The following is a 22,906-nucleotide window of genomic DNA, read 5'->3' as shown; positions in this document are numbered from 1 at the left end:
CTATGAAGCAGCTGTAGAGACTGAAGGTCCCTGCCTTCCCACAACTGTCCAAGTCCTCTCCTCCTCAAGGCTTTCCCCACGCAATCTGAGACTGCACCTGCATGAGGTTAACTTATCCTCCGCTCTTTTCATGCCTCTTCTGGATCTGGGAGTCGGAGGAAGGGAGCTTGTTGCAGCAGGAGGTGGAGACACTCGTGCCTCTTCACCAGCCTGCCTCATCTCTGCCTCTTGGCCACTCTGCTTCTGTACCATCCTCTGCCACAGACTCTCCCAGCTCACTAAGACCTGTTACCTCTTCAGCTTCTGACACCTCCCCTTCCCAGTCTTCTCTCTCTTCTCCCTCTGACCACTCATCATTGTCCCATCACTACTTCCCTGGCTCTGAACCTTCTTCCCTTGGGAGTTCCCCAGCTGGTTCCTCCCACCATTCCTGTGTCCATTCCATGACACTTGGACTAAATGGTCCCCAATGCTTCTTTCCACACCAGATCAGTCATGGGATTATGCCTTATCTCCCTACTTCTCACTGACCACTGGGAAATTTCTCAGACACGCTCTTCCCTAGAATGGGAGGGGCAGAGCTTGTGGCCCTCCAGATGTTCCCATGACCCCTGTCCATTGGCCAGGCTACCTGGGGCTATTGGGAGTTGTAGTTCAACAACAGCTATTCCCCAAGTTTGACCAAACTGCGGGAGGCAGTGGAAGACAGGAGTGCCTGGTGTGCTCTGGTTCATGGGGTCACGAAGAGTCGGACACGACTAAACGACTAAACAACAACAATTACAAATTTTAACCATACACTCCAGAAATAAGCCTCCACGCACATATTGTTATGTACACTCTTTATTGCATATTGCCGTCTTCTTCTGTTTTTTTTAAGAAAAATGTACAGTCTCATAACATACACAGCATTTCCTGCTAGCTAAAAAACATCCTTGCACCTAGGAATCACTAAACGGTTTGCTACCACTAAGCTACATTAGTATACTTCAGTTTACAAACTATCACTTTTTTGTCTCTTTTCTTTTTTTGGCATGAATTGGAAAAAAAAAATATCTTTAGAATGACACACCCAGGAGAGAGACACAGAGAGGAAATAAAACGAAAAACAAGAACACAAGAGTGGCTACGTCCATCAGCACCAGTCTACATGTAACAAATGGCACATGGAATTTTCATCCGCACGGAGATGGTTTAGGAAATGAGAACTCGAGAAGAAATGGCAAGTGTAGCCCAACAAGCAAGGCTTGTTGCAAAGCAAGAATGGTTTTGGAAGCACAAGGAAAGATTTCCCACCGGTGCCCTTGCTTCCCCCGATCTGCAATCAGTTCAGCGTGGATCCCTGGAAATCCCGGAAGATCCAGCAACCCAGGCTGCGTAACAGACACAAACTCACCTTTCAAAGTTTTGTACAGCGCAGACAAGAGTCCGTCAAGATCCAGCTGAAAGGGTGGCTTTTAATGCAATAAATGCCAGAGGACTTCACAGTCCCAACTTTGCAACGGGTCATGATGGATTCGACTACCGAGCCCAGGTCTACTCTGAGCCTAAATAGGAACGTGGTGCTAGCAGCTGCGACCACTATGGGCGAGCTTTCAAAACCAAGGTCAAGATTGACACAGCTTCTTTTGGGGCACTGACTTTGTCCTCAACTGGACTGAACAGGCTCGGGGCGCAACAGTCACTTTGCATGCCCCATTCCTGCGGCCACATCCCCAATGACCTCGCTTCCCGTGGGACGGCGAAACGGCTTGTGTAATGGTGGAGGCACTTGGCAAAATTGCTTCCTTGCACTTTCCTTTCGATTGAGCCGGACCCAACTGAACTCGCTCCCAAAGAATGCTTGCACGAGGCAATTCTTATTGAGGTTTGAGGTTCAGCTACAGGAAACCGTTTTGCAATATGTAGGCGGGGGGCACAGTTGCAGACTGCACAAAGCGCCCCCTCCCCCGTGGCAGAAGTGGGGAATGCTGGGTTTTCCAGCATTTGATGCACTTATGGATAGCCCACTGGGAGAATCAGAAATAGTAGATTGGGGGTCTTGATTCTCAGAATGCAACAAACAGCTGCAGGATGTCTCAAGTCCATCATGGTGTTTCTGTGCTAGGACACACGGCTGTTGCTGAAAGGTGTTCCACACAACCTGCTTCCTCCAATGAAATATCACTTTGTCCTAGAGGTTAAAAAAAACCAGTGGCATAGCGTGGGGAGCCCCCACAGGGGCGGTTGCTCCAGGTGCAAAATTTCAACACCCGGTGCTGCCTCAATACAACTGTGTGCTTTTGTCACAGGGCTCGGCTTCTTCATGAAAACCAGGAAGTGACCTCTCCAGATAATGGAACAACTCTTCTTTTCTTATCTCTGTGGCTAGGTGACGCAGATGCCATTGGGCAGTTGAATGCGCAAGCGCACTCCATCCTTTTCCTGCCCTCCCACCCCTCCGTGTGGCCCTGGGCACTGGCAACCCCGGCTACGTCACTGAAAAAAAGGCACCTTCCTTTCCCCAGGACTTATCCTGCAGATCAAGAACCTGATGAATTTTTAGATGCCCCTCTAAATCTGTTAGGCTGCAGGGCAGATCCCTTGACCAGACTGAACCTCGTGACCGACGGCACCCTTTCTGCGCTTTCCTATTCCAAAGCATGCTGCGTTGTTTTTCTCTTCTTCCCCTCCCCCAATCTCAAATCATTTTAACGCAACCTTTTGACCAGTCTGAACTCTCTCCCACCCTCCATTTTGAAAGTCAACTCCCTAACAATACCATATCCGACCAAATTTCCTCCCAGCTACAAATAAAAATATATATAAAATAGAGGCACTTTAGTTTAAGTAACAGTAATGAACAACTTGGTTTTTATTTTACTTTTCGAGCAAAGTGCTGCCTTCGCACGCCTTCGCACTCTGCAGAACTCCAGAGTATCGGGCGTTTGCATTCTTACCGTTGACAAGCTACTTGAAGAGCCATCAGTACACGTGGGTCCTTCGAAAAAGTTGCGATGAAGAAAAACTAAATCGTAAGAACAAGGGGGAAAGAGGCAAGGGATTGCCCTTATACTCACGCACACACAGAGAGCTCTTTCGCAGCTCTCGCTGGTGTGATCTTCACAGCTTTCATGTTGCATCGGGATTTGGGGATTCCGGGCAACAGGAACTGCATTTTGTACAAACTCGTTTCTATATAAATCCGCACATTTGCTGTACAGTACACAACTGGGGGAAGGGGTGGGGCAGAGAACGGCCCCCCCGGCCCCCCTCCAGTTAACATCCTTTACAATAGCAAAGCAAAACAAATCAATTAAAAACCTATTTCAAACAGCATCAGCTATCTAGTGCAACAGAAAAAAAACACAACTCAAAACCTCCACAGGAAAGAAGTGAAAACAACAACAACAACAACAACGGCAACATCAACAACACACAAAAATCCCCGTTCGGTTTTGGATCACGATGTGGATGGTATAAAAATCACTTAAGAGAAAAACCCGCAAATAAATAAAAGCAAAAAAGAAAGAAAGTAACAGTCCTCTATATTCTCTATAATTTAAGGATATTAAGCCACGCTATAAGATTGGCTTTTTTTTTTAACTTTTCCAATTTTTTTAATATTTTGTATTACTGTTTCGTTTTTTTAAATTATTAATTACTCCCTGAGCAATCTGGGTTTAAGGAGATTTCGGATTGACAACTTGACAAATTTCTTACAAATCTGCAAGGAGAAAAACACTATGAATAGCAAAGCCCGTTTGCAAGAAACAAGAATTTTCGCGGCCTTTTTCCTGCTACCCTTGCGCTATACATTAGGTCCCTAACATCTCCCAGACTCCTTCTTTGCAGAAACTCCCTACTAACCTCTTTCGAGGGGAAGGGAAACCCTGGAGCAACGCCCCCGGCAAGCATGGTTGCCCTTCCAAGATCCATGCTCATCATTCTGGCACAGATCTGTAAACAGAGGCAGCCTTAAGTGGGCAGTCTGTCTGATGGGGAAAGGAGAAGGGGGCAGGCTGCATAATGGCAAGCCCAGCTATGAATACTTGAGAGTTCATTAGCCAACCTTTGCCATGCACGGGAAAGGCTCTTCTGGATCGTGGCCAAAGTTTGCACATTACACCCAAGGCGCCCCTGGAGTTATCCTGCATTGGCCGGGTACATTACAGCGAAACTGGCCTGAACGGAGCCAATTCTGAGCGACCTTTACAGAGAATACAGTTTGTCCTGTCGGGACGGGGAATGGGAAACGGACTATAATGAATACACAGACGCTTTCTTCCGTTAAAACGAAAAGTTAAGAAGAGACCCTCCCCCAAATCCCCACCCCCACCCCACCAACTGGTCTCAGGCAAAAAACCCACACACACGAGTGAATTCTACATCGGTGTCGTTACAGCAATGAGAAAATCCTTTGGGTCGCCTTCAGCTGGTTCCCTGAAGGCCCCCAAAGAGAGAGGTGCGTCTCGTTCAAAAGGAACAGAAGCACAACTGCCCCCCCCAAAAAAATGGGGGTTACGGAACACAAAGGAGCTGGCACAACGGCCACAAGGGATGTTCAAGTTCTGAGTGAAAACAGAAACAAATAATAATAATCTCGGCTTTCCCCCAACAATGCTACGTTCAGACTGAACAAGAGCTGTTTTTAATGGACGTCTCCCCCCACCTGTAGCCTCAATGGCAACAGGTTTCCGAGGCTGGCCTGTCCATGTCAAAAGGCCCTTGCACTTCGTAGCACAATAGCAGCACTTCTTTCCCCCTCTTAACTCCAAGCTGTTCCCCCCCACCCCAACTTTATATCAAAATAAAAGGACCCCCCAGAACGGACCCAAGTGGTATCGCCCACCAGCCTCTCTCATTTCCGTGGTTTTGGGGGGGATGTTTTCGCCTCCCCCTCTCTTTCTCTCTCGATCACCGACACTTGTGCTTAGACAGCATGAAAGCTACTTTTTGCGACGGCGCTGCCCGCCCCCCCGCCTCCCGCCACTGATAGAAAAGGGAGAACTCATCCAGGCAGCGGTGGCTGTGCATGTTGACGCCCGCGCTTGCGCATGCACACAGTTCCGAATCCCAGCCGCATCACCAGACTCTGGGCGCAGCGCACCTGCGCACATGCTCCCACTGAAAACATTCATGCACAGGCAGGACGAGATGAGGGAGGGAGGGCCACTGATGGGCTGGCAAGGCAGAAGGTAAAAAGACCTGGGGTCCTCCAAGACGATTGTTGGTTGGTTTAGAGTTTTCTTCTGAAATATATATATATACATATATAGATATATGTATATATATACACGCGCGCTCAGAAGTTGAGTTTCGTGACCGGCCTCTCGCGGCTGCCATCCGCCAGCTGGTTGGTGATACGCTTGCGATTGCGCTTGAGTTTGGACAGGTCTTTGTCAAAGACTTCGCCGGACCGCAAAGCCGAGACGAGGTCGTCGAACTCCCCGCCCTCCTCGCTGTTTTCTTTCGCCTTCCTTGCCTTGCGCTCCCTCTCTCGCTGCTCTTTGAGCTATCGGGAAGGGAAAAAGGAAGGGTTAACGGGCAGGGATTTGACACATCCTACGAGCAACACGCTGTAACTTAAAACATTGGGAAATCAATAAACCAAAACCAACAGATTCCCTGTTTCTGCATCACCTTCTGATATATTTTTAAGCCCACATGAAATTTGTCCATGTGCATTTGTGTTAATGTATGCATTCCCCATGGGACGCGGGTGGCGCTGTGGGTTAAACCACAGAACCGAGGACTTGCCAATCAGAAGGTCGGCGGTTCAAATCCCCGCAACGGGGTGAGCTCCTGTTGCTCGGTCCCTGCTCCTGTCAACCTAGCAGTTCGAAAGCACGTCAAAGTGCAAGTAGAGAAATAGGTACCGCTCCGGTGGGAAGGTAAATGGCGTTTCCATGCGCTGCTCTGGTTTGCCAGAAGCAGCTTAGTCATGCTGGCCACATGACCCAGAAGCTGTACGCCGGCTCCCTCGGCCAATAAAGTGAGATGAGCGCCACAACCCTAGAGTCGGTCACAACCGGACCTAACGGTCAGGGGTCCCTTTACCTTTACCTATGCATTCCCCCAATAATTTTTATTGGTTTTCATTTTTGCACACAATTTTTATTGCAATTTCTCTACCCCTCATATCCCAAGACAGACGCATGGCAACTTAACACCCCAACAACTAGATGCACTGACAGCTTGACTTGCATAGCTTGCGTCGTTTGCGAAGCAGCTGTCTGAAATGGAGTCAAAACCATGGGTGCATTGAACCACCTGGGCCCCCCTTCAGCTATGGGCTGCCAAGGACATGAGAGGGAACCCCACCCTACACAATTATCCTCACCTGGGCTTCCATGCGCGCCCGTCGCTCCTCTTCCTCCTTCCTCTTCCTCATGTTTTCATTCTCCTGTTTGGCTTCGGTCACAGCCTGCAGGAACTGGTCAAAGATCCCGAAGAACTCGTCCGGTTGCGTTTTGCCAGCGTCTTCCCCAAAATGCTTCACTGCCTTGGCAAACTAGAGAAAGAAAATATGCATTTTGTTTACTTTGTGGGGACTTATTGGCCCAAAGCAACCCTTCTCAAAGAGAGCCTCTTTGGTCTAAATCAGTCACTGATTCAGGAAGGAGATTTTCTCTGCATGCATCAACCTGATTTTGTATCCTTCTTTAGGCTATATCCCCAATTGGCCATGAAGATCACCGAGTGCCCTCAACCCCATCATCTTCCCTCAGCCTAACCTGGATCACAGGGTTGTTGTGTTGGGGGGGGGGTGAGGTTGTGAAGAATCACACAAGCTGACTTTAGCTCCTTGGAGGGAAATTTGGGGTGTGTGTGTAAAATTATAATAACTAAAGAAGGAAGCAAAAACTATTTGGAAACTACAACTAATCTAGGCAGGTGACTGGGAGAGGCTGCTGGAACCATGTAACACCGGTCCTGAAGGACCTGCATTGGCTCTCAGTACATTCAAGCACAATTCAAAGTGCTGGTGTTGACCTTTAAAGCCCTAAATGGCCTTGGCCCAGTATAACTGAAGGAGCGTCTCCACCCGCATCGTTCAGCCCGGACACTGAGATCCAGCTCTGAGGGCCTTCTGGCAGTTCCCTCCCTGCGAGAAGTGAGGTTACAGGGAATCAGGCAGAGGGCCTTCTCAGTGGTGGCACCCGCCCTGTGGAACGCCCTGCCACCAGATGTCAAGAATGTACATGCTGGAAGCCGCCCAGAGTGGCTGGGGTAACCCAGTCAGATGGGCAGGGTGCAATGCAATGCAATACAAATAATTCCGAAATCGAAACACATTTGTTTCCTAATTTCACCAGGTCCCAAACAACCAGTGTTAGGTCAGACTTTGGCCAGTTCAGCTCATGATGCAAGTCCTTAATCCCTTACATATCTGGAGAGTACAAGCCAAGGCCTTGCTCTGCTTTGCCACGTTACACCATTCCTTGCCCCCAAATCCGAATTCTGGTGGCTAGAGTTAGACCCCAGGCCTCACCAAACCTCCCTTTCCAAAGGTCTGTTCTGCCTCTCCTGTCGGAACAGCTCCTGCCATTCTGAAGACATCAAGGGAATCACACCTCTGCTTTCAATTAATGCCCTTTATCCTCTACCTCCTCTTTTTTTCATTATTAGTATTATTAACTCAGGAGCAATAAAACCAACGGGGCACAACACTGCAGCAGAGGAGATAATAAAACTCGAAGGCACAACAGGGAGAGGGGCAAACTCGCATTTTCAACTTCTCTTTGAAGGTTTGCGCTTGTATTTATCGTTGCCACATGCTTCAGCATTAGAACCAAATGTGCTATTGAAGCTTTTGGAAAGGAGGTGTTTTCCCCCCCCCAACCCTCCCTCTTTTTCAAAAACGAAACTTTGCCCGTCCAAAAGGACGAAGTTTGTGCTATCTACAGAAGTGTGCAAAGCAGATAAAATTTGCAAGTCAAACGCTCATGCAAGACGTGTGTAGCAATGTCAAGGGTTTGTAAAATAAAGAAACACAATCAGATCCCAAGGGGCTTCTTGGTGGTCCTTAGGGTCACTGGCTTGAGATGGTTTTAAGAAAAGAATTAGAGAATTAGTTGTGGACATCCAAAAAATGAATTCTGGGAACTGTAGTTTGTTAAGGGTGCTGAGAGTTGCTAGGAGACCCCTATCCCTGTCACACAGCTACAGTTCACAGAGTTCCCTGTGAAGAGGGATTGGTTGTTAAACCACTCTGGGAATTGTAGGTCTGTGACGGAACTTGGGAGTTCAAGGTTCTGGTTTAGTCAGCCATTCAATGGTTGCCTCGGGCAAGCCTCATTCCTTCAGTCTCAGTTATCCAGCTGTAAAATGGGAATATGCAATCATGACCCAAACCACAGACTGCCATGCCTAGCCCTGAGTTGGTGACAGGCACTGTGTCCTTAGAGGATGAACCAGACACTCCACAAGCCAAGGACCTTGGGGCAAATGAGCAGGCAGGGTCTCCTGGAACCAGCGCTGAGGATCCCCAAGTCCTGCTTAAGAAGCCTTGGAACAGTCAGAGGAGGAGATGAAAACCGTCCTCAAGAATGCCAGCACCTATACACTCAGGCTGACATGTAGCAACGTAACATGAATCTATGGACGCAGAGTAGTGGCATGGTTCTTGCTAAAAAAAATGTAGTATAAACACTGACAACTGGGAAACACTGGCCTGTGAGCGCTGCAATTGGAGAAAAGCCTTTACCGAAGGTGTCATGGGCTTTGAAGACGCTCGAATTAGATGGTTTATCAGAAAAAATAAAGAATAAATCAAAACAGGAATTTGTTTCAAAATGGGAGGTTTTCAAAGACTATCTGAAAAATAAATATAGTAGTTTAAATTCTGTTGCAGCATTTGAGGAACTTCAGTAATAGTTGCAAGGTAGATATAAGAAATTAGATTTATTAAGAATAAGTTTAAATATGATAAAAGTGTGTATTGGCAATAAGTAATATGAACTTGAAATATGGAATAGACGGGAGGTTGGGTCTTTAGTGTTAAGACCAATAGATGTTTTATTGTTTGCTAAGAAAATTATGTGGTCTATGGTTATTCTTGTGTGTAATTTGGTATTTGTGGTTTTTTTCTCTTTTTTTTTGTTGTATCAATAAAAAACTTTATTTAAAAAAAAAAGAAAAAAAGAAGACGCTCGAACTCAGGACGCAAGAGAGAAACGTGCTAGGAGGAAGGCACGCTTGGCAAATCCACACCATGATCAACTCCCGCCTGGAAACCCATGTCCCCACTGTGGAAGGACGTGTGGATCCAGAATTGGCCTCCACAGTCACTTACGGACTCATAGTTAAAACCGTGTTTATGGAAGACAATCTTACTCAGCTACGAGTGATCGCCAAAGAAGAAGAAGAAAAGAAATCCGGTAAGCCAGATAATATAAGGCATTCTTGAGCCTTCCAGTGGCTCTCTGTCCTTGCTCCTCATTTTACAGTGGTACCTCGGGTTAAGTACTTAATTAGTTCCGGAGGTCCGTTGTTAACCTGAAACTGTTCTTAACCTGAAGCACCACTTTAGCTAATGGGGCCTCCTGCTGCGGTCGCGCCGCTGGAGCACAATTTCTGTTCTCATCCTGAAGCAAAGTTCTTAACCTGAAGCACTATTTCTGGGTTAGCGGAGTGTGTAACCTGAAGCGTATGTAATCTGAAGCGTATGTAACCCGAGGTACCACTCTTTGTGGCTATCCCAGACTTTGGACTGTTTCATGACTTCGCTTCCGGGTCACATTTTGGACTCTGACTGATTCTCTGTGCTTGACCTTGGCTTGTTTGGACTGATGCAACTCTAGCCCTGCCCATGTTGGCAACTGCCTTTGGTGAGGGTCTTCTATCTCCTGGAACTGAGGGTGAGGACCCTATCCCTACAAAGCGGAGAGGTTTGGAGCGCCAGGAGCTCCAGAGGTTTCACTTTCTTACCAGTTCTTTGGCCTCTGCCAGGAGATCTTCTACATCTGAGAAGCTAAAGCTGGCCAGCGTGATGAACTGGCTGACGACGGAAACAAACTTGTCTTCTGGGTGGGAAGGCTGAGTTTTCTGGTACGCCAGTTCCTTTGGAGACAGGAGAGAGAGAGAGAGAGAAATTCATTTTGGTTATTGGGAGCTCAAGGAGAGGAACCATGGCAGTCATCCACCCAGGTGTTGGCTGGGATCCACAAAGACCTGAACGGCAGAAACCCAATGCTCAACACATGCTCACCCAGCATGAGAGAGCTGCTTCTGTGTGGCACTATCTCATGCATTTAAGGTACATGTGTTGAATACTGCAACCACATGGGTGTAGGGATTATTGTGTGGATCACAGGAACACAGAAAGCTGCCCTATAGTGAGCCAGACACATCCTTAGCCCTACCTGGAGATGCTCAGGATGGAACTTTCCGCATGCCAAGCAGATATCCCACCTTGAGCTGTCACCCGTGGCTCTATCCAACCCAAGAATTATCCTCCCTCCCAGTTAGGTATCAGCTGGGCAAACCCTCCTTCCTTGGAGGTTTTTAAGCAGAAGTTGGGTGGCCACCTGTCATGGATGCTTCAGCTAAGATTCCTGCATTGTGTGTGTGTGTGTGTGTGTGTGTGTGTGTGTGTGTGGACTAGAGCAGTGTTTCCCAACCTTGTGCTTCCAGCTGTTTTTAAACTACAACTCCCATCATCCCTGACTAGCAAGACCAGTGGCAAGGGATGATGGGAATTGTAGTCCAAAAACAGCTGGAGGCACAAGGTTGGGAAACACTGGACTAGAGGACCCTTTTGGTCCCTTCCAACTCTACAATTCTACGATTAAACTGTTTTTCATGCTATATTTTATATTGCTGCGACCTGCTCTTAGACCTTCCTGATGACTGGTGAGTTATAATGACCCAGATTATATTTGAAGGAATTTGTGTGTGCGACCTACAACCTTATCTCTTATCCACAGTCCCCCCCCCATTCATTTATATTCCACTTTTCTTTATCAAATAAGTTTACATTTACATTGTTGTTTTTTCAAAACCAATATAACATAAAAAAGGAAGAATAGCTTTGCAAAGAACAAAAACAGCAGTAGCAAATGAACATACAAACTATAATAATAATAATAATAATAATAATAATAATAATAATAATAATTATACACACACAAGCAAACAGAACCACAGCAGCATATAACAAGATCGGTCAGGCTGAGTCTAAGAATATTAAGCCCCATCAGCAAAAACTCTTCCAAAAATGCGAAGACTTCCAAGCATCAGTATCAGGTCTTCTCCAGCACAGCCGGGGTTCTAACGGAAGCTGTGATCCAGAACATATGCAGGGAACCAGGTTGGCAAAAACTGGCAGGAAGGTGACATCTGCACCAGCTGTGCCTATCCCCAAACAAACTTCCTTTAAAAGTTACAGATAGGTAGCCGTGTTGGTCTGCCATGGTCAAAACAAAATAAAAAAATTCCTTCCAGTAGCACCTGAAAGACCAACTGAGTTAGTTCTAGGTATGAGCTTTCGTGTGCATGCACACTTCTTCAGATACACTGAAACAGAAGTCACCGGACCTTTCTATATAGTGAGAAGGTGGGGAGGGGTATTACTCAGAAGGGTGGTGGGAATGGGTGATTGGCAGATAGCTGTGATGAGCCTGTTGACGACTCTTAACGACTGCAATAGGTCTTACAGGAAAAAGCAAGGGGTGAGAAGGTGAAAAAGGGGTGAGAAGGAGAGACCTGGTCTGAACAAAGACATTGGATTCTTATCTCATTATACATGACAAAGCCATTTTTCTCACCCCTTGCTTTTTCTTGTAAGACCTACTGCAGTCGTTAAGAGTCGTCAACAGGCTCATCACAGCTATCTGCCAATCACCCATTCCCACCACCCTTCTGAGTAATACCCCTCCCCACCTTCTCACTATAGAGAAAGGTCCGGTGACTTCTGTTTCAGTGTATCTGAAGAAGTGTGCATGCACACGAAAGCTCATACCTAGAACTGACTCAGTTGGTCTTTAAGGTGCTACTGGAAGGAATTTTTTTATTTCCTTTAAAAGAACGCTCATAATTAAAGAGACAAAGGGAAGGGACTCAGGTCCTTACGAGTTCTATAAAACCATAATGAGCAGTAATGAGCTGCAGGTCAGGAAGGAGGAGAAGGAGAACGGCCTCTGGGAAGAGAGATAAAAGCAGCTCCAGTCGCCTTCGCCTCCTTCCTCTCTTAAGGACGGGTGCTTAAAAAAGCAGGGGGACCATTAAGTGGGTGAACAATACTTACTGTCTCCACAGCCCTCAGCCCACTGCGCAAGGTGCCAATTTCCTTCTCCAGCTCAGTCATGCTGCCAGAAATAAAGGAAGCCAGTTACATTTCCAGAAATACAGCTCCAAAGCCGGCTGCATGTCTCCCAGTGAAAAACAACAACAAATAAAATGCATAATTTGCATTTCCTCCTGCTTTGGGGTTATGCTCTCGCCTGCAGCAAACTTTGCATCAGCATCTTCTCTAAAAACTGGTGCCAGAATTTGGCTCCCACCCTTTCCCCCTCCGCATGCCTCTTTCCTTTTGTGCCCTGTCTTTTAGACTTCAAGCTTCCAAGGGACCGACTTGTTTTTTAATTGATCGTACATAACCATAACTTTATCAACAAAAAGATCATCTGTTTGCCTGCCTCATCTGTCCGTCCATCTGTCCAGCTTCAAATACATTGCAAAAGCAAACTGGGACTAATAACTTCCACTTAAAAGGCTTGCTGAAAAACAAGGATAAGATCTTCGATAGGTACCAAAAAGATGCTAGAGAAGGCATTTGTCTGACATGCAAACAAATGAATAATTTCGGGCGATGTGTGTTAAGATTCAAAGTGGCCGTAAAGGTAAAGGTAAAGGGACCCCTGACCAGTCATGGTCGACTCTGGGGTTGCGGTGCTCATCCCGCTTTATTGGCCAAGGGAGCCAGCGTACAGCTTCCGGGTCATGTGGCCAGCATGACTAAGCTGCTTCAGGCGAACCAGAGCAGTGCACGGAAATGCCGTTTACCTTCCCGCCGGAGTGGTACCTATTTATCTACTTGCACTCTTGACGTGCTTTTGAACTGCTAGGTTGGCAGGAGCAGAGACCAAGCAACGGGAGCTCACCCTGTCACAGGGATTTGAACCGCCGACCTTCTGATCAGCAAGTCCTAGGCTCTGTGGTTTAACCCACAGCGCCACCCGCGTCCCATAAAGTGGCTGTAGCAATGTGCATTATGTAAAATTCAAATTTTCGTATTGACAAGCCTGTGAGTTATGACATTCACGGCCTGCAAAAGAGCAGACTGGGAGGAGATAGGATATCCATCTTCAAATATCTCAAGGGCTGTCAAATGGAAGAGGGAACAAGCTTGTTTTGTCCTGCTCTGGATGGTAGGACTCGAACCCATGGCTTCAAGTCGCAAGGAAGGAGATACTGACTCAGCATCAGGAAATGTCCAGGCCCCCCACAACAGAGTGAGCAGAATGTCCCCCCAAACGCCACAGGGCTGGCTCGCCACGTTTCGAATCAAATGGAGTAACACATGTTGCAGCTGAGGAGTGTGTCAGGATCCCCATTGCACCACTAAACCCAGGGTGGAAATTCTGAATCTGCAGCACTGGCGCTGAACATCTCCTGAATTGCAGGAAATAGGCCTGCAGGCCTTGGACCCAGACAGACTGCCTCCGCTCACCTTTTGCACAAACAATCAAGCTCAAAACTGGCGCCTGGCTTTTGACTCCCGCAAACTACAGGTGCATTTATTTTAGAGTCGATCATTGTGCTCTCCTGCTCCACTTGTTGCAGGGCCTCCCTATAAACCCAATAAAGACCTGTTTGCTTCTCCTTAATTCACTTCAAACTCCTTTACGAGGCTGCCTGCACATACCAATTAATGGTGAAATCCCTCAAAGCGTGTTGATTAAAACCAGCAAGGAAGAAAGTGAAGAGCGGGAGAGAGCAAGTATCTGATTTAAAAACCAAATACCCCATCTTTGCAACCACGGATTTCTTGAACATGAGTGTGCGCTAATTGGCTCACAATTAAACCACCCTGGCTTGCAGCTAAATAAAGCCAGTGGTTTTTTGGGGTGTGTGCGTGTTTCTGGCAGCTGCTGCTGGGTGTTCACTTCTATTTGGGCGGGTGCAGTGGGGCTCCCCCATCAGCAGGCCCTCCTTCTGGGTGGAGGGACACCTTGGCCTCATCCAAACCCTCCCAGCAATGTCCTCATTTCGCTTTGCTTAGGGCTCAGCTCTCGATAGTAAAGGTAAAGGGACCCCTGACCATTAGGTCCAGTCGTGACCGACTTTGGGGTTGCGGCACTCATCTCACTTTATTGGCCGAGGGAGCCGGCGTACAGCTTCCGGGTCTTGTGGCCAGCATGACTAAGCCGCTTCTGGTGAACCAGAGCAGCGCACGGAAACGGCGTTTACCTTCCCGCCGGAGCGGTACCTATTTATCTACTTGCACTTGATGTGCATTCAAACTGCTAGGTTGACAGGAGCTGGGACCGAGCAACGGGAGCTCACCCCGTCGCGGGGATTCGAACCGCCGACCTTCTAATCGGCAAGTCCTAGGCTCTGTGGTTTAACCCACAGCGCCACCCGTGTCCCTCAGCTCTCGATAGAAACGTGCTAAAAATCATGAACACAGTTGGCCTCCCGCAATCCCAGGCGTGGACCCAATCGTACGACACTCACTTTACTTTGGCAGCCTGGGGGACATCCTTCAGTTCTTCGTGCAGGTTGAGAACTTTGGGGTACTTCTTTTCTACGATGGTGATGAGATAATGCAGCAGGGTAATATTCCTACAACACAAGAAGGGCAGTGATGGATATATATGGATGCAACAAAGGTTTGTGGCTCCTGTATTCAGCTGCAAAAATTGCCTCTATTTGTGAAGGATAGAATTGTTTTGGAGGAAGCAACAGGATTCTGAAAAGTTACTGTGAAAAGGGGCTCGTCGCACAGGGCAAGCCACCTGCGCAGTACAGGAACGGGGGTGCAAGAGAAAGGTCTTCTGGGAAACAGACTTTTACTAGGTGCAACAGCAAGACAGGCAGTCATAACAAATAGCAGTGCCACTGCTGGGTGCTGCGCAGTTGCAGTTTTATCCATGATACGGCCTTCTTGGTGGTGGCTCCCCATTTGTGGATTGTCCTCCATGGTGTGTTGTACAGTGGTGCCCCGCAAGACGAACGCCTCGCAAGACGGAAAACCCGCTAGACGAAAGGGTTTTCCGTTTTGGAGGCGCTTCGCAAAACGAATTTCCCTATGGGCTTGCTTCGCAAGACGAAATGTCTTGCGAGTTCCTGCGGGTTTTTTCCCCTCCCCCCCTTTCCTAAGCCGCTTATCAGCTGATCCGCTAAAAGCCGCTAAACCGCTAATAGCGCTAATCCGCTAAGCTGTCAATGGGCTTGCTTCGCAGGACGAAAAAACCGCTATACGAAGAGCCTCACGGAACGGATTAATTTCGTCTTGCAAGGCACCACTGTATTTTTATTAATTTTCAGGAGGAATTCAAAGCATTCCTGTTTACCCAAGCATTTGCTGGCCGAAGGATAACAACAATTTTATTATTTACACCCCGCCCATCCAACTGGGTTGCCCCAGTCACTCTGAGCAGCTTAATAGCCCAGTAGGTTTCTTCCATCTCAAAAAACTTAATAAAACATTAAACATTAAAAAACTTCCCTATGCGGGGCTACCTTCAGATGTCTTCTAATTTTCCCTGGCACCCTTGAAATTATTCACTATCAGGATATTTGATTGTTTTACAACTTTTTAGATGCTGAACTATTTTAGGATATGAACTTAATAAACAGCTAAATAGCCGGGCTCCAGACACATCTCCTTGAATGAGGGTGCCTGACATAATAACGGTGGGGTGAGAATTCATTTGCAAAGCAACCGTTCCGTTATGATAACCCTTTAGCTGATAAAGGTCGTGAACACTTGGCAGCAAAGGTAGAAGCAGGCAAAGTTTAGGTGACATGAAGGGTTTCGATGTAAACCTGGGCTGAATCTCAAAAAGTGAATCTCAAAAAGCTGTTCCTTGTGGGCACTGAATAAAGGTAAAGGGACCCCTGACCATTAGGTCCAGTCACGGACGACTCTGGGGTTGAAGTGCTCATCTCGCTTTATTGGCCGAGGGAGCCGGCGTACGGCTTCCGGGTCATGTGGCCAGCATGACTAAGCCGCTTCTGGCGAACCAGAGCAGCGCACGGAAACGCTGTTTACCTTCCCGCCGGAGCGGTACCTATTTATCTACTTGCACTTTGACGTGCTTTCGAACTGCTAGTTGGCAGGAGCAGGGACCGAGCAACGGGAGCTCACCCCGTCACGGGGATTCGAACTGCCAACTTTCTGATCGGCAAATCCCTGGCTCTGTGGTTTAACCCACAGCGCCACCCGCGTCCCCTTGTGGGCACTGAGTACAATCCCACAAAAAGAGATTGTTCCTGCATCTCATTCTCACATAAAGGAACTGGACCCGCGCTCTCGAGGCAGAAGCGGCTTGGGCTTACTTGTCAATGCTGGATTTGGTGTCTGCAATCTTGTTGAGGCTGGCGATTTTGAACCCGTATGCATTTCCCCGTTGGCCTTTGTTCATGTAGTTCCCAAAGGCCAAAACCACCTCCAGCAGCTGCTTCAGGCTTTTGCTCTGGAACGTCTCTGTTGAAGCGGTGCGGATTGCTGCAAAGGGGAAAAGATTTTGTTAGTAATATTATTATCATCGTCGTCATTATTGTTGAATGAATTGAATGAATCCCACACAGTCGCCCCAAGGAGGTATACAGCAGAAAACAGTTCAAAACACAACCAGCAGCTATGCAGTATGCTTTCCGTTTTTGTTATGCTTTTTATAATTGATGTTCTGTAATGTATTTTTAATGTTGTACACCACCCTGGGATCTTTTGATAAATGGTGGTATATGAATTGAATGAATGAATGAATGATATTTAAAAAAACAAAATGGGCACCCATGGCACAAACCCTTTCATCTAGCTGGGAAAGCCTGCTGGATTGAAGATGCCTTTAATTTTATCTGGAAAGTGCAGCTAACAGGTACCTGCCATATTTTGTGCATGAAGACTTTTCTTTGAGCAAGTGGTATGCACAGTGTCGGAATAAGACTTCCTGCACTACCGTTAGAAAATAACTTAATCCTTCAAATACTGTAGAAGTCTTTTGTATGTTCGTGGAAGGAAGGAGAGTTCAGGGTGCAGGGTAACAGTAATTGTGCTGGAATGTGATCTCTATCCCTGCATCTCTATCATTTTGTTGAAAATATATATTTTTTTAAAGTTGATTTTTTTTTGCTTTGTTTAGGAAGATCCGAGCCGAAACACCCAAGGATTTAAAAAGCACTTTCCCCCCTTATTACACAAGACTTACCTTCCACTTTAGGCTTAACTTCAGCAACTCGCTCAGCAAACTTCTTTTTAAAATACAAGGACTGCAGCCTTTGCTGGTAATGGTTTATCCTGCAAGAGACAGAAAGAACAAACCTTGAGCTGGCAACTAGTAAAAGATCTGTCAGGAAAGGGCTGTGTCTCGGATTGATATATATATATATAGCTGTGGCTAGCAGCTCAAAACAGGTTTTGAAACCTGAGGACTTGCAGGGGGTACAGGGCTTGTCCTCAAAGGCCGTGAAAACACTCCCAAAGGCTGCAAGGGTTAACGCTGTTTCCTTAGACAGGCCCAGCTAGGGCTCGTCCCATGGAAGGAAGGTAACCAGAAGTACAAGGCGGTCAGACACAAGACCAGTCCAGTTGCAGGTAGTTCCAAAGGTGCAACGGGTATACTATAAAATAAAAAAATTCCTTCCAGTAGCACCTTAAAGACCATCTAAGTTAGTTCTAGGTATGAGCTTTCATGTGCATGCACACTTCTTCAGATACACTGAAACAGAAGTCACCAGACCCTTCTATATAGTGAGAAGGTGGGGAGGGGTATTACTCAGGAGGGTGGTGGGAATGGGTGATTGGCAGATAGCTGTGATGAGCCTGTTGACGACTCTTAACGACTGCAATAGGTCTTACAGGAAAAAGCAAGGGGTGAGAAGGTGAAAAATGGCTTTGTCATGTATAATGAGATAAGAATCCAATGTCTTTGTTCAGACCAGGTCTCTCCATGGTTTTAAGTTTGGTAATAAGTTGCAATTCAGCAGCTTCTCTTTCCAGTCTATTTCTGAAATTCCTTTGTAATAGAACAGCTACTTTGAGATCTTGTATAGAATGTCCTGGGAGATTGAAGTGTTCTCCTACTGGTTTCTCTGTCTTGTGATTCCTGATGTCAGATTTATGTCCGTTTATCCTTTGGCGTAAGGTTTGGCCTGTTTGTCCAATATAGAGAGCTGAAGGACACTGTTGGCATTTGATGGCATACACAATGTTAGACGATGAGCAATTAAATAGTCCCGAGATGGTATGTGTGATGTTGTTGGGGCCAGTAATGGTGTTGTCCGGGTGTATGTGGCAGCAAAGTTGGCATCTGGGTTTATTGCAGGCTCTGGTGCCAGTGTCCGTGTTAAGTCTATCTGTAACTAGGGGTATACTATGTGTATGACAACTGTATGTTTACGTCACTTACTGCTGCGTTAGCCTATGCAGCTTCAGTTACCTGAAATGGGGGGGGGGGATGTTAGTATTTCATGCCTCCGATGCTGCAGATGAGATTGGTGCAAATCACATGCCTGTCTGGGAAGAGTGGGGGAATGGAAGACAGTCTTATTTCTTCCGCTGTATGTACTGTACTGTACTTTTGCTTTTACTTCTGCCTGTTCTCCTCTCGGAGCTGGAGAGAGAAGACGCCATGACTCCTTTGTCTGTACATAGTGTGTAAATAAATACGTAGATTAGCTCTACGATGTCTCACGCTTCTTGCTGTGTTATGCTAGAAGATTAGTGTGCATATATCATTTGATGTATGTCGCTGAAGCGCAGTGAGAAGAAGGGAAATGCCTTTTCCAGAACATTCGGAGTTCGGGGGCTGCAGAAGGGGCACCCCAGGGCGTTGTCCCAACATGACAGTGCCTGCTGATGTCTGGATTGCCAAAGCCAACCATTTGCAGAAGACATCTCTGTGCCCTTGACCAAGCACGACTTTCAATGGCGTTTACTGCAAGGATCCCTGAGCTTTCCTAGAAGCTAAAACCACCAGGCAGACTCCATTGTTACACTGGCTGCAGGTCTGGAGAATGACCCCCCCACCAAGTGTGTATCGACCCAATCTTATATTGCCTTGGACACTTTTAGATAAAAATCTGCCATTTTTGCCAGACTTTTAAGAGTCCAGTGGGTTAAGTCATATCTACTGGCATTGCTAATTATGTAACACAGAGATTGCCAACCTTTTCGGGCCCGGAAGCCCTTTGCACAAAGGCTGGGCACCACGCTGCTGGGGTCACCACAACCATGCTGCAGAATGGAGCACCAGAGGCAGGGGCCTCCAAATTTTAGCTGCTGAAATTTGAGAGCCCAAATTCCGCCACTGCTTTGCGCCTCTTCCATTGAGAGTGTGTGTCCAGTTTTGGCATCCAATGGAATATGGGAATGTTTAAGGGGAGGGGGTGTTCAGTGTAGGAGCAGCATAGCCAGTGGAACTGAGCAGGAAGAACAAACAGTGCATTGTGCATTGTGGATCTCTGAGGGGATATTTCCTGGGACCTTTCACAGGTGGCATATGAGGCCTCAGCGGCCGCAATGTCACCCACGGGCACCATCTTGGTGACTCCTGATTGCAATTCACAATAATTATTGTTATTTTTTTCCAGTTATTGCCTATTACGTTTTTGCAAACCACCCTGGCCTGCGCTTTCGGCCCAGAGGGCAACTGCGTTTTCTTGCCGAAAATCACCTGCTCATTTCGAAGAGGAACCTGTCTGCCTTCGCCATTCGGTCCAATTCGTGCTTGTGCTCCTCCAGCAGGTCGATGTCAGCTTTCTCCGGAACGAATTTCAGAAGCTGAGAAAGGGGAGGTCGGGGGGTGGGGTTAGAGAGATAACACTTTAAAACACACTCGCCCCTCTCCTGTGTGGTCAGCATCTTCCTTCAGTGGGACGGACAAAGGGCAGCTGTGAAACTGGCCCAAGGTCCTCTAACATGGCCTTTGCCGATCTGGTGTCCTCCAGACGTTTTGGACTACAACTCCCATCATCCTATGGGTACCTTGTAGGAGACTCGCCCTCATCTGGATCCAGTTAACCAATTACGGAATGGCTGTTTGCAAAGAGAGCCATTCCTACTTAACCTGAAGGGGAGGCCCCCACCCAGGGCCGGATTAAGGTTTGATGAGGCCCTAAGCTTACTAGCGGGAAGGTAAACGGCGTTTCCGTGTGCTGCGCTGGCTCGCCAGATGCAGCTTGTCACGCTGGCCACGTGACCCAGAAGTGTCTCCGGACAGTGCTGGCCCCCGGCCTCTTAAGCGAGATGGGCGCACAACCCCAGAGTCGGACACGTACGGGCAGGGGTACCTTTACCTTTACCTTTAAGCTACTGAAGGTAATGGGGCCCTTTATATGTCCAGCTGTCCTTTGTCAACAACAAATTGCCACTCTTTTTTATTTGTGTTGAATATATGTTATATGGTAATTTATGGACCTAATAGGTATCTAAAGCTATTTGCACATGAAGAATGTAGGCACCCTATATGTAGAAATGAGCAAACCAGTGATATTAGAGGGAGCAGGCGGGGCCCATGACTTACATCATAGGAGCCTACGCAACACTAAACACACTTGCTGTATGTAGGTTTTATTTTATTTGTTTTTTATCTTATATTTTGGAAATGTGCATCCAGTTTTTTTTCCTTTAATTTTTTTTGGGGGGGGGCCCCCAAGAGAGTGGGGGCCTAAGCTATAGCTTGTTTAGCTTATATGTAAATCCGGCACTGCCCCCAACCTGCACTTTAGAAGTGAGTAACTTTAAAAAAACAAAAAGACCCCCACGTGTTTGCACATTTACAAGGATTCGCCCAACTTCCCAAAAACGTAATTGGAGGGATTTGTAGAATTTAGATTTTTAAAAAAATATATTAAGATAGAGAATGTGGTTGGGGTTGTGTGAGAGGGATGGCATAATAGCTGTGCAGCAACTGACAGAGGAGGAAAGGCACATAAGACCCACAAAAGTGGGGCCCAGGTTTCCAAGTGTTTTGTTAAACATATTCTCATTTATTAAAAACCACGGCTCTTTTATGTGACTCCAGCTGCCCTCACCTGTTCTAGCATATCTTTTGGCAGGTCCTCTTGTTCATCCATTGATAAGATGGCACGTTTGATTTCGTCGTTGGACAATTTTAGCCTGGAAAAGCAACAATGGGACACCTTGTTAGGCAGGCAGACCGGACACGTATCTAAAATCTTGAGGTTCCAGCTTTGGTCCCAGACAAGCCCAGTCTCATTCGTGGAGTTGTATACAGAAGGCAAGAAGGGTGTTCGCCCAAACTGTCCATGCCAGCTATGGTTTTATTCATGTGTTGCACACAACTTATACAGACTGATTGCAAAACCCAACCTTCAAAAGCGATTTATAAAAAGAATAAAAATACCACTATAAACAGCTGAAGATAGCTGTTTAAAACACTAAGACATTAATTAAAATATCAGAACGTTTGGCAAGCTAAAAACAGATTAAAACACATGTAAACAGGCTGCATTTCTGGTTATGTAGGAGAGGAATCCTGGACCAATCCTCACTGCGGTCGTTCAGCCTGGACACTGAGGTCCAGCGCCGAGGGCCTTCTGGCGGTTCCCTCACTGCGAGAAGTGATGTTACAGGGAACCAGGCAGAGGGCCTTTTGGGTGGTGGCACCTACCCTGTGGAACACCCTCCTGTCTGATGTTGTTAATAATAATAATAATGATGTTATTATTTGTACCCTGCCCATCTGACTGGGTTGTCAAGGAGATGAGTAACTACAGAACCTTTAGAAAGCACATGAAGGCAGCCCTGTATAGGCAAGTTTTAAATATTTAATGCTTTATTTTGTTCTTATATATGTTCAAAGTTGCCCAGAGCGGAAACATCATCATTATCATTACCATTATCATCATCATCATTTCTGTTACTATTGTTAACAGACCTCTGGGTATAGGGCGGTATATAAATTCTAATAATAATAATAATAATAATTATAATAATAATAATAAAAAATAAAAAATAATAATTTTGTATACTGCCCTTCAGCAGGAGATCACATGTCGCTTGACAACACAAAAACACAAAATGAGAACACAAAATGCCTAATAATGGCAAAAGCAAAACATACCAATAACCCCCCTCCCACAGACACCTTTAAAAGGCTATAGAATCTTAATCTTTTTTATTTTTTAAAAAAACACCCTTTACTATATGTAACTGCATCTCTGTGTTTTTATACGGCATATGCTCTATGCATGGCACCCATATTGTTTGTATGGTTATGTTATTTTGTTCATATGTTTAGGGTAAATTGGGGGAGGGGAATCTCTTTTTAAAAGGATGTACTTTTTCCGGTTTTAGAAGGGACGTGGGTGGCGCTGTGGTCTAAACCACTGAGCCCCTTGGCCTTGCTGATCGGAAGGTCGGCGGTTCGAATCCCCACGATGGGTTGAGCTCCCGTTGCTCAGTCCCTGCTCCTGCCAACCTAGAAGTTCAAAAGCACACTGAAAAGTGCAAGCAAAAAAATAGGTACCGCTCCGGTGGGAAGGTAAACAGCGTTTCCGTGTGCTGCTCTGGTTCGCCAGAAGCGGCTTAGTCATGCTGACCACATGACCCGGAAGCTGTACGCCGGCTCCCTCGGCCAGTAAAAGCAAGATGAGCACCGCAACCCCAGAGTTGTCTGCAACTGGACTTAACTGTCAGGGGTCCTTTACCTCCCCCCCCCCCATTTTTTTTTTTTTTTTTTGTCTCACTGAACCCTCCTTACGATCACAGCCTGAAAAGGCAGTCAAGAGG

The 22,906-nt window shown here is 46.7% G+C and overlaps 1 protein-coding gene across 2 annotated transcripts in view; it reads right to left on the bottom strand.

Annotated features, from left to right (window-relative positions):
* Window positions 1-827: 827 nt before the first annotated feature.
* DAAM1 (dishevelled associated activator of morphogenesis 1) overlaps window positions 828-22,906 on the bottom strand; it is a 175,350-nt gene continuing 153,271 nt past the window's right edge. For both annotated transcript variants that reach the window (XM_081859162.1, XM_081859163.1), the window contains 9 exons: window positions 21,187-21,271; window positions 19,827-19,933; window positions 17,361-17,449; window positions 16,489-16,657; window positions 14,662-14,769; window positions 12,230-12,290; window positions 9,913-10,044; window positions 6,323-6,493; window positions 828-5,494 (listed from right to left, as the gene is read on the bottom strand). In XM_081859162.1, the coding sequence (XP_081715288.1) occupies window positions 5,285-5,494; window positions 6,323-6,493; window positions 9,913-10,044; window positions 12,230-12,290; window positions 14,662-14,769; window positions 16,489-16,657; window positions 17,361-17,449; window positions 19,827-19,933; window positions 21,187-21,271 (1,132 nt within the window). In that variant the 3' untranslated portion in view covers window positions 828-5,284. The remainder of the gene's footprint in view (window positions 5,495-6,322; window positions 6,494-9,912; window positions 10,045-12,229; window positions 12,291-14,661; window positions 14,770-16,488; window positions 16,658-17,360; window positions 17,450-19,826; window positions 19,934-21,186; window positions 21,272-22,906) is intronic.

This window comes from Podarcis erhardii (genome assembly GCF_964252035.2).
Source record: "Podarcis erhardii genome assembly, chromosome: 1".
Classification (NCBI taxonomy): Eukaryota; Metazoa; Chordata; class Lepidosauria; order Squamata; family Lacertidae; genus Podarcis; species Podarcis erhardii.
Note: the sequence above shows the minus strand (reverse complement) of the source record. Positions and strands in the feature narration are given on the sequence as shown.